The sequence below is a fragment of the Natrix helvetica genome (assembly GCF_964273705.1).
Source record: "Natrix helvetica genome assembly, chromosome: 1".
NCBI classification, from domain to species: Eukaryota; Metazoa; Chordata; class Lepidosauria; order Squamata; family Natricidae; genus Natrix; species Natrix helvetica.
Window position 1 is genome coordinate 104045310 of NC_138548.1, and position 12319 is coordinate 104057628.

Below are 12319 nucleotides of genomic sequence, written 5' to 3' on the forward strand. Positions count from 1 at the left end.
GCAAGTAGAAAAATAGGAACCATCTTTGGTGGGAAGGTAACAGTGTTCCATGCATCTTCGGTGTTTAGTCATGCCGGCCACATGACCATGGAGACGTCTTTAGACAGCGCTGTCTCTTCAGCTTTGAAACAGAGATGAGCAACGCCCTATAGAGTCACGAACTACTAGCATATATGTGCGAGGGGAACCTTTACCTTTATTACAGAGCATGGTATTCTTCCAAGCCAGCTTAAGGAAGTGAGTCTCATTTCATGATTCATATCCCCAAATGATAGTTTCCAGAAGATGGTAGTTTATTTATAATTTATTTACAATTTTAGGGAAGAAAGGATTGGGTTTTTTTTTGTTATCATAATCATCCAATCCAACAATCAGAGTTCTCATTGTAAGAAAACGTACACTGTACCTATTAAAGAGCAGAAGAGAAGACACAAATAAGCAATCAAGTTTTAAATGTTCCTGGTGAATTAGTTTCCCGTGTTGGATAGAAAATGCTGTAATTGATAAATGTTAATCAACTTAGTTATGACACTTCTAATACACTTCCCAATTTTTTTTAAAAAAATCCCTACTTGATAAATTATGTATTATTTTTTTAAATAGAAGTCAGTTTTAGAAGGTTGGTACAGCTTGTTTTGTTAAAAACTGTTTTTTTAAAAAAAGTCATTCATATTTGTTTTACCTGTTTATTTGCTCATTTATTTACATAGCTAGTTGGCTAAATGGTATTTTTCTTCTCACTTCCAGGTGTCAGTCAGTGTCTCCACCACCTCTTCTGTATCAACAGAGAAGCCCCAAAACACATCCACTCAGTGATAGTGAAGAATCCTGCTGTTCTGGCAATTTCACCAAAGTTTCCAATTCCAGAGTCTTCCTTAAAGATCAAACTAAGTGGGGAATTGCCTTAAGAAGCACCTCAACTTCCCCCTCAGATACAGAATCTCAGATACATCATCCACTCAAAGCCATTAGCATTGGATGCCTAGACAAAAGGGTATCTGTCTTCCAGGGACATGAACATAAGGAGGTATCTAATGAGGCTCAGGATGGTGAAGAAGTAGGCAACTGGCAGCTTAGACGGAGCTCTCTCTCCTTGGGCACAGCAGCCAATCTACGTAACATCTCTCTCAGCCGGGTCAGTGTCCATTCACAAGCTCTTGATATCCGGCAGAAGATAACGGAATGGGAATGCCGCAAACAGCCTTCCCCTAGAATGAGTGTCTGCTTGGACAAGAGGGATGTTGGAGAGAGGTCAGGCAGTGAGAGCTGCCCTAGTATGTTGCCTTCTCCCTGCAGTGAGAAGGCTTTTGAATACAAAAGCTTCCAGAGGATGAGCAGAACATTTTCTGAATGTTCCTACCCGGAAACAGAAGAGGAGGAATTTCTAGACAGGGATTCCTGCCACCGGTTTGAAAAGCGACTGAGCCGGAATGAGTCCACCAACGCCTTTCTCAAGGGGGTTCCGAAAGAAAGCTCTGCTGTGCTGAACAGAATCCAGAAAATTGAACAGGCGTTAAAAGAACAACCTGGCCGGGGACTTCCTCAGTTGCCAAGTAGCTGCTACAATGTGGACAGAGGCAGAAAGAAGTCTTTGACTTTAGGGGTTTCAGAGAGCTTGACCGAGATTGCAAATGATAGCAAAGCAGGGAACATTACTTGTGGGAGTAATCTGGAGACACCCACAGAGACTGAAAAAATTAGTAAAATGCTGCATGGGCTAACTACCAAAGTTAGCTCTTTTAGTTCTAAGCTGCTTCCAGAGAGCCTGGCAAACACAGCGGTAAATCCTGTGCCCAAGCCAAAACGCACCTTTGAGTATGAAGCTGACAAGAACCATACAAGTAAATCAAGCAACGGACTACCTCCTTCGCCAATGGTTGCTGTCCCTCCCCCTCTTCCATCAACGCCTGCTCCCCCTGCCACACGGAGACCGAAAAAAGAGTCACGCTTTCACAGAAAATCCGCAAATAGGTAAACATGGAAAGCTATTGTCCTAGACCCTTAAATATTGGGGAGACATTTCTGCAGAGCAAGAAACCTTTCCTTCTTAAGGTAATGCTTTTTAGATGAGAGTGAAAGCAAGCAGGATTAGGCCACCACTTTCACGCTGTAGACTCAATGGCCATCATGCCCTGTTAATTGGGTTTTGTCAAGTACAGAGTATTTTTCCACATGATACTAGTCTGCTAGCTGCTGTAGTTGCTGGAGGGATTGACTTTTACTGCAGCAAATACAAACTGGAAAATTCTTAAATAAAGAACATCTATTTCTATTATTTTTCTATAACGACTGTGAAGATGCTTTGTACAAATTGTCTTACTGGTCCTCCCTCTCAGCTTCATATTTAGTCAATTAATCTGGATCCTCATGAGTTTTCATGGCTTATTGGGATGCAGTGAAATTTCCCTATCTAAACTCTAGCTCTTGTACGTAGCACAAAGTCATTGGTTATCTAATTCAAAACTTCAGTTGTGGGTATATTTTCTTATTTCGCACAATTTATTACGTTTATGTCCTGTCTTGTCATTTAAAAAAAAAACACTTTCCTTATTTTCAGTTACACTCTGATGGGATTTCAGTGATGCAGAAAGATCTCAAATGGCCAAGATCTTGTACTGAAATCCTAGTTCAGTCAGACAATCTGTTCAAGATGGAGAAATTTACTGATGGAATCGGGTGGAAAAAATATCCATCAATTTCTCCCAAATGCAAGGCAAAACTCCCACAAAATATGAGAGTAAAACATTTCTGAATTGTTTGTACAGTTTCATTATATAGTTGCAAGCAGCATTTCAAGTACCAATAAAGGAGAATATTTGTAGCTCAGGATTGAAATGAGAGGTCTTTGGTGCTCTCTGAGCTTGCTTGTTTTCTTGCAGAGTTTCATTACCCTAACTAGATAACATTATCAGTGCTAGTGCATCGTCATTAATACTGATGGTGTTACCTAGTTAGGGTAATGAAACATCTGCAAGAAAGAAAGAAAGCTCAGAGAGTATTTTAAGTGTCATCATAATGATTCTTAATGAGAATAGAATATTTCTACTTGGCTATGCTTGCTTGAACAGAGTACTGTACAGAGTACAGAATTTGTAATCAAAGAATTTATGACAGATTGACAGTTCTACTTGTGCAAAGCTACCGTATTTTTGCCAAACCTTGCCTATACCTAGTTGTGTTGGAAGATATATTTTTTTTGAATGGCTAATGCTGCTGGATTACATTTTCCCCCGTGTGATTTAATCCCAGTTAAAATCTAGGATGCTGACCTGAACCTCTTTTTTAAGTGAAGGAAAGCTTCATATAAAGCTGCACATTATATTTTAAATTTAATGGGCACAAGCATAATCGGAAGTGTTCTTGTGTGTGTAACAAGAAGAGTAAAAGTCTCATTGGAAAATGGAACCTCATGTGCAGCTCTTGGGAACCAAGGTGTTGAGTTTCAGATGTATTTGGATGTGTATATACAGTTCTTGTAAATAATATTACAGTTGGTCAGTAGCAAAGCTGATATTCAGTACTCTTAATAAACCAAACTGGATGTTCTTGGGTACTGTCTTGTTTTTATTAAAATGGGTACTGTCAGAACAACTTGACCAGATAAAATATTCGGGTGGGAGGAGATGCTTAAAAGAAATGATCTTACCACCTGCTTCTGGGATTTCTCATCATGACAAAAATAAGCAAAAATAATGTTTACTTTTCAAGCAGGGAGATAAGTTCTGAGTAGCTTATGTGCTGTATACAGAAGACTGTGTATTGTTGAATACAAGATCTAATCACCACAACAGCAATCTTGAAATTTACATTTTATTTTGGAAGTTAATAGTTTGTCACGGAATATAACACACAAATGTTTTGGAAACTCTTGACTGAAGCAATGTTGGTATCTGAGAACAATTATTTGTTGCATCTTCCTTTATAATGTAGGTACAATACCGTTAGCCTAGGATCAGAATGAACAGAGAGTTTATTTTAGTCTTGAATGCCATGGATATATTCTGATGGCTGAGGCTTTAGCCAGATAATATTGTAAGAAACTAGAGTGTACTAGAGTGTAAACTGGAAAGATTACCCTGCCAGCTGCAGTATTGCAGGCTGTTGACTGTCAAGGGCTCGATTCCCCACTGGCTTAAGGTTGTTTCAATCTTCCATCCTTCTGAGGTCGCTAAAATGACTCAGATTCTTGGGGGCAATATTCTGACTCTGTAAAACCACTTAAAGAGGGCTGTAAAGCACTGTGAAGAGGTATATAAATCTAAGGGGTATTTCTATTCAAATCAGTGCCATTAGAGGCAAAGTATGTGAACAAGTTCTCCTGTCTTGGCTGGCCCATTCATTTTTCTTTTTTTAGATTGAGTTTCAGAAATTCAGTGAGAGAGGCTCCTCAATCCTAATGTCAAAGTATCCACAGCATATTAGTAGCATTAAGTGGCTCACAGCAAAGTAAGTTAACTATAAGGATATGCACCAGCCCAAATATACTGCTCTACCAGAGAAAGGCAAAGCAGTCTTGTCTCTTTCTACTGTTCTCCAAGCATGCAGTGAATTCAAGTAATCTACTTGTTTTACCTTTCATGGTGATTTTGAAAAAGATACTCATATCCATCAATTTATGATCAAACATAGATTCTGTAGAATTACAGAGGCACATAGCAAAAAAATCTGATAAATCAGCATTGGTCTAAAATCATTTTGTGGTAGTGGGGAAGCCCACAATAAAGAAATAGTTATTGTTTAACTAGTTTAAAGTGATGTTATGGCAAAACAAGTCCAACAAAATATATGGAAAATAGTTTGGATATTGTTTAATATAGTGAGGGAGAGGGAAATCATATAATTGCCTTTTTAAATAACTTCCATTTAAAAAAAAGTTTTAGCACTCACAATCACAAATGATTGTATTATCTTTTTGTCCCCTATAGAAGATCCTTTGAATTTGAAGATGCTTCAAGCCACCAGTCATATCCTCCCTCCCCAAGTGAGAATGGTACTGACAGTCAGCACAAGTTTGGATCTAAGAGCACTTTAGAAGAGAATGCCTATGAAGACATTGTAGGTAAGGACATATTGCAATGTCTAATATAGTTGTTTGATGAAGAGCAGCTGTAGTGACATAGCAACTTGGGGAAACTCTTCTTTATTGTATTCAGGTGATAGTGAATGTGGAATGGTCAAATGCATATACCTTATTTGAAAGGAAGATGTTTGGATCCCTACTTTTTATAGAAAGCCCTATATTAATCTATGAAGATGGGTTTTTGCAAAATGGAATGCGAAACCTGTTAATTTGGAATATAGAATGAAGTAAAAATTTCAGATGCATGTAGAAGAAGTATATTAGTGATAAAAATCAGAATGTAGTTCAATCCTGCTTAGGAGACTGAGCCATCAACCAGATTTTTCCACTGGCTAACTGGGGCGGAACCGGAAAGTTCCAGATGGTTCCGCCCCAGGCGCCTGATGGAACCTGATAGGTTCCAGACGGAGCTTGGGCCACCTCCTGTAACCTTGACCCGCCCCCAGGTAGAGGACCTGGTAGTTGCGTGGAATAATGCAACTACCGGGGCCTTGAACCGGGTGGCGCCTTTGCGGCCTCTCCGGCGGCAACGATCCACCCTAGCCCCTTGGTTTACCGAGGAGCTAAGGGTGATGAAGTGCCGCAAGAGACGTCTAGAGAGTCGTTGGAGATCCTCTCGCTCCGAATTTGATCGAACACAGGCACGAGCCCATTTAAGGACGTACCTTGTGGCATTGAGAGTGGCCAAACGCCAATATTGTGCCACTCTCATTGCATCCGCGGAGAACTGCCCTGCCGCCCTGTTTCGGGTGTCCCGCTCCCTCTTGTTTCAGAGGCCGCGGGAGGCCCCCCTACAGGGCAGGGCAGAGGAATTTGGTAAATATCTGCAGGATAAAATCGCTCAAATCCGGAGAGATTGGGTTCCTGTCAGTGATCCAATGGAGACGTCCATGGCGAGTCTTGAGGTATCGATCTGGGAGGAGTTTGACTTGGTTGCCATCGAGGATTTGGACAGATTGCGTGGACGACTGCGACCCACCACATGTTTATTGGACCCGTGTCCCTCCTGGCTTGTACTGGCATCCTGGGAGGTTACACGAGACTGGCTCCTGGGCCTAGTGAATGCTTCGCTGAGCGAGGGGTCTCTCCCGGCCGCCTTGAAAGAGGCGGTGGTGAGACCCTTGCTCAAGAAGCCTTCCCTGGACCCTTTGGAGCTGGCCAATTATCGTCCTGTCTCCCACCTTCCCTTTTTGGCGAAGGTTGTAGAGAGTGTGGTGGCCTACCAGTTTCCACGACATCTGGAGGAAAATGATTATCTAGACCCGCGCCAGTCCGGCTTCCGCCCCGGTCACAGCACGGAGACGGCCTTGGTCGCGTTGGTGGATGATCTCTGGAGGGCCAGAGACAGAGGTTGTTCCTCTATCCTGGTCCTATTAGACCTCTCGGCGGCTTTTGATACCATCGACCATGGTATCCTGCTGCGCCGGCTGGAGGGGTTGGGGGTCCGGGGCACCGTTTTGCGGTGGTTCGGCTCCTACCTTTCTGACCGGACGCAGCGTGTGTTGGCAGGAGAAGAGAGGTCGACCCTACGCCCCCTTACTTGTGGGGTGCCACAGGGGTCGGTCCTCTCGCCACTCCTCTTCAACACATATATGAAGCCGCTGGGTGAGATCATCCGTGGTTTCGGGGTGGGATACCATCTGTACGCTGATGATACTCAGCTGTACTTTTCCACCCCGAACCACCCCAACGAGGCCATCAAAGTGATGTCCCGGTGTGTGGAAGCCGTACGGATCTGGATGGATGACAACCGACTCAAGCTCAACCCCTCCAAGACGGAGTGGCTGTGGGTACCAGCTCCCCGGTTCAGCCAATTAATTCCATCATTGGCCATTGGGGGCATTCAACTTGCCCCCGTGGAGCGGGCGCGCAATTTGGGCGTCCTCCTGGATGCCCGGCTGTCCATGGATGACCATGTGACAGCCGTGGCAAGGGGGGCGTTCCACCAGGTTCGCCTGGTGCGTCAATTGCGCCCCCTACTGGACCGGGACGCCTTACGCACAGTCACTCATGCGCTGGTGACGTCTCGCTTGGACTACTGTAACGCTCTCTACATGGGGCTTCCCTTGAAATGCACCCGGAGGCTACAGTTGGTCCAGAACGCAGCCGCGCGGGTAATTATGGGGAGTACTAGGTACTCCCATGTGACACCGTTCCTGCGCGAGCTGCACTGGCTTCCTGTGGTCTATCGGGTGCGTTTCAAGGTTTTGATAATAATCTTTAAAGCGCTCCATGGCTCAGGACCTAGTTACTTGCGGGATCGTATACATCCCTGCGACCAATCCGCTCGCACAGAGAGGGCCTCCTCCAGGTGCCGTCCACAAGACAGTGTCGGGGGGCAGCGCCTAGGAGTAGAGCCTTCTCTGTGGCGGGCCCAGCCCTGTGGAATGACCTCCCTCCGGATATTAGGAATACCTCTGACCTCCGCTCCTTTCGTATTAAGCTTAAGACCCACCTATTCCAAGTAGCTGGCCTGGCTCAACTTTGATCTAACCATATCGCTCCTGACGGGCTTTTACTGGGTATTTTAATTATATTTAATTATCTAGGGGTTTTTAAATACTGTATTTTAATTGTTTTATTTATCAGCCGACCTCCTCCTTGTGTATGTCTCGGTATATGTCTCTGTTATATGTTTGTTTTGTCCATATTTATTTCATATGTTTCATTGTACGCCGCCCCGAGTCCTTCGGGAGAGGGTGCGGCTAAGAAATAAATATTTATTATTATTATTATTATTATGGAAATGTGTTATGAAATGAGTGGACCTGCCCATTTGAAAAACCTCTCAGCATGAAGTGCTCTCTCAGGGGTGGAATAATGGAAGAAGGCAGGCCTATTCACTGTTTCCATTTTATTCTTTCAATTTCTTTCAAGAGATTTCCATTTTTTTAGTGCGGACCAATCTATTTTGTTCCTCCCAAACCTGGATAAATTACCCGAAATTGAGTAAAAATGATTTTTCTTTGGGTAATGACTCACAAATCCCATTACCCATTCACAACAGGGACATTTAAAAAAGGACTTTCTAATAAAGATAAGGAAAGATGGAGTTTGGCTAATTAAATTTAATATACTGCAACCTGATTTGAAACACTTTGTTTCCAGCATATTTTAAGACTGTAATACTTCGAGTTTATCAGTGCTGTTTGGGATGAACACTTGCAAGATAGATATTTGGGTAGCAAGTTCATGGGCAGCCAAACTCTAATCTGGATAACTCTCTTCTGTAAGTGAAATCTGGAATCTGAATTGCCATAGATTATAATGAACAAATCCACTATTCTTCCTCATCTTGATATGATAAACAAGATTCTGTGTACTACTTGTGATGATATTTTGCATAATTTTCTTCTTCTTTGTGTTTTCCTGTAAGTGCAGGGTTAGTCAGGATCAAACTCCAAGTTGTGGGCAGAGTTTTCCTGCAATCCTGCCCTTCAACTCCTGTGCCACCAAGTTAAACAACCAGATTACAGGTAGTACTCATTTTGCAACCCTGAGTGCATCTAGAATCTCAGTTGTTGAACATAGCAGTCATTAATTGGGACTCTAAATGATTACTTCAATCATCGATTGCAATCTCAGCATTTCTAATTGCAGTTGTTAAGTGACTGCATGGGTTAAATGGAGTGCGAGAGAGAGGACCTGAACTGCCAATGTTGGTGAGGGGGGAGAGAGCCCAGGTTTCCCACTACACCTGGGAGGCCTGGCCCCTCTACCCACCTTGCTGGGGAGAACAAACATGAGTGCCATCGCTCTGGGAGGCTCATAATGATGGCACCCATTAGCTTTTTCCCTCTGGAGGGGGAAATGCTAGTGAATAGCATTGTTCTGAGTTTTCCACAACAATGGCATTTGCTAGTGTTTTTGCCAGATCTGAGTTCCATTCCTCCAGCAGAAGAATATCCTTTCTCTGCATGGAGGAGAGGGGAAATCCCTTAATGCACTGGGTGAATGAAGCTTTCTTCTACTTGCAACCTTGCCTTGCTGGCTTCCCCATTGACTTTCTAGGAAAGCTGCCAGAGAAGATGGCAAATGGAAATCACAGGACACTTGGCAACCTGTTGTAAATGTGAACAGGTTGCCAAGCACCCAAAATGTGATCATGTAAGTGTGTGTGTGTGTATGTGATGCTTTACAACAGTTGAAAGTGCTTTACGGACTCTAAAGCATCTGTCCCAAGGTTGTCACCCAAATAGTTGTTAAATGATTGGTTGTAAAGTCAAGGATTACCTATATATAAGAGCCGTGGTGGCGCAGTGGTTAGAGTGCAGTACGCCAGGCTACTTCTGTTGCCTGTGGCTGCCTGCAATTTGACAGTTCGAATCTCACCAGGTTCAAGGGTGACTCAGCCTTCCATCCTTCTGAGGTTGGTAAAATGAGGACCCAGATTGTGGGGGCAATATGCTGACTCTGTAAACTGCTGTAAAAGCACTGTAAAGCAGTATATGTCTAAGTGTTATTGCTAGATTATTATTATTCCTTCACAGCTGGCATAAAGAATAATTAGTGGCTCTTTTAAATCCTGGGAGTAAGAGAAATGTGTAATCCCTGAATTTATGTGATCAGATTATTAATGAGCATGTGTATACTTATTGAGCATATTTTGACTTAAATAGGGAGAAAAAGGAGCAATTCTTCATTTCTAATTGTAATGTAATAAATTATTGGTTAGGTCTCATTGAATTGGGTCCAATTTCTTATATTAACCAATTTCGTTGTATTTATTTTGAACAATGACAATAAAGGCTATACTATAAATATTATGTAGAAAAAGACCGCCAAACATACCTCTCCCCAGAGGCATTCTCACTGCCTCCCCTTCTTTTACTTCCTTCAGATTCTTGATCATGATTATTCTTTTCCTCCATTGTCAGATCATGTTACATGTACAAAGTATGTAAACTTCTGTTTGCTAATCATTGTCTCAAGGGAGCTTACAGTCTTTATTTTCTTACTGAACTCACTGAATGGTTGTTCTTATTCTATAATCATTGTCTCTAACGCCATTAATGAAGATCTTTTTTTCCCCTCCGTGTCCAGTTTTCTTACTACTAGGAGAAGCTTTGCTTTAATAGTTTCCGTTTGATTTTCTGACCCTCTCCCTTAACTGAATCTTTTCTGTTCATTTGGCATTTCTCTTCCCATATATGGCTCTATTCTTTGAAACAGCACAAGCAAAACTTTGCTATCATGAAGAATGAGAGCAATGCTTCGGATAGTTTTCTTCTTTCTGGTATAGTGGTATATTCAATGATCTTTTCTTCTCCCTAGGCCACAGTATCTTGTTTCTGGATGTTATAAAACAATATTGAACTTTATAGCTCTTGATCAAAATAAGTTCAGATTCATTAAAAAAGAAAAAAATGAATACATACGCACCATTTAAAAATGCTAGCACTAATAACATAGAGTTTAATTCATTTACGTAATTAAATACTTTTTGACTTCCTATAAATTTATGTATTACAATTAACATAATGATTTCAAAATGTCTCTACAAGATTATTGTGTAATCAGGTAGTGCTAAGGAAGTAAATTAGAGTGTACTTGGGTCTACTGCATGAGATTAACATTAAAACAGGAAGCCATAATAATGGTGTCATCATTAGCTCTGTATTTGAAAGTCAAACCAAAGCCAACATTTTTGTCCAATGTAAAAAATACATGATGTCTCCTATGAGACTGTTGACATTTTGTTAAAATGATTAACTACATGGTAACTACCGTAAATACTTAATAATAAAAATAGATGAATTATGAGTTGTTTTCTCTTTCTATTAACACCCCTTCTGTCTACAGTAGCGATATCATATTTGAAAGGACTGTGATTTAAATTCCTTCTTCTTCTTTAGAGAAAAATTTCTATTAAAATTAGGTTTATAAAAGAATCCCCAATTGTTTTCTGTTGGTATAATACGTTTGAAATCATTCCTCTGTATATATTAAATTCTATATTTTTTCTCCTTCATTTAGGGAAGTTTTATTATAGCAATGTGCTTTGATGACTAGGGCTGTTATCATTCCCACCCTTTTGACTCATTTTCAAAGATTAATACCAAATCATGAAAAATATTTCTCCGTTGATATATTCCATGCTCTTTTATTGAGTTGTATGTTAATAATTAGTTTAATAAAAGTATGTTAGTGAATCAGAGCACTCTATTCTTTTAATTTTCTCTCTGTGGTAATCCATAAAGTGATTTAAAGCAATCCTATGTTAGTTTTATTCAGAAGCAATCTCCACCAAGGTGATTTCTTTCAGGTTATCATATATAAAATGGCAGTGATTACTATAATGAACTTCATAATCAAACTCATTATAATGGTTAAAAAAAAAAGCTGAAATAGGAAAAAGTTTTAAGAAGAGCAAAACAATTCTGATATTTTAAAAACACAAAGTAATGGCACATCACCTGACAGAAAGGATAATTTTCTGAAATAAAAGTTGTTCTACCTAGCTCTGAAAGATGAATAAAGTTCTCAGTGTTAGCTTTATGATAAAAACATATTTCATCTGGAGCTAAGAACATTCATTACACCAAAATATCAAAGAAAGAGACTTGGAACACAATGGGCATTCTTGGCATAATCCAGCTTTCCCATAATCTACAAAAAAAGAAATTAATTGAAATTGAAAGGAAAATGGGGAAAGAGCCAGTGTTGCCAGTGGGAAATTTATATTCCAGATACAGCTGAAGATAGTTTTACTGTAAAGTCTGTGCAAAAATCCCCACTAGTAACTGTAATTTTATTCATCTTTTGTTAGATTTTTAAAATCCTGCCTTATTTATTCTGATTAGAATTATTTTATAAATAAATCAGGATGGTGAACGTACATAAGTACTCCTTCTTCCTCCTACTGTCCCCACAACAACAATCCAGTGAGGTGGGTGGCTGGCTCAAGGTCCCCCCGTCAGCTCTCATGCCTAAAACAGAACTCAGACTCTTCTGGTTTCTAGGCGGGGACCTCAGCTACTAATAAACTGGCTCTTATTTGATTTCTTTTGTCCATTTTAGCCTCTGGACTTTGTTCAGTTTTAGAGACAGGCTTGGCATCATTCTATCTTTCCTAAACTATCCTATATTTGGGGGGGGGGGGTTGCTCCCATTCTATCTATCAGAAACCATTGTAATTACTTAAACTGAGTCTAGAGTTAAATAAAAAATGATGTTAGTCATATACTATTCATTGTTTTTGGAGATATTCAGTAATCTCCAAATTTCTCTCAGGAATTT

At 40.8% G+C, this 12319-nt stretch overlaps 1 protein-coding gene across 5 annotated transcripts in view; it reads left to right on the forward strand.

The window, feature by feature from the left end:
- DENND2B (DENN domain containing 2B) overlaps nt 1-12319 on the forward strand; it is a 159021-nt gene that overhangs the window by 95749 nt on the left and 50953 nt on the right. For all 5 annotated transcript variants that reach the window (XM_081949497.1, XM_081949495.1, XM_081949496.1 and 2 more), the window contains 2 exons: nt 748-1971; nt 4926-5059. In XM_081949497.1, coding sequence (XP_081805623.1) covers nt 748-1971; nt 4926-5059 — 1358 coding nt within the window. The remainder of the gene's footprint in view (nt 1-747; nt 1972-4925; nt 5060-12319) is intronic.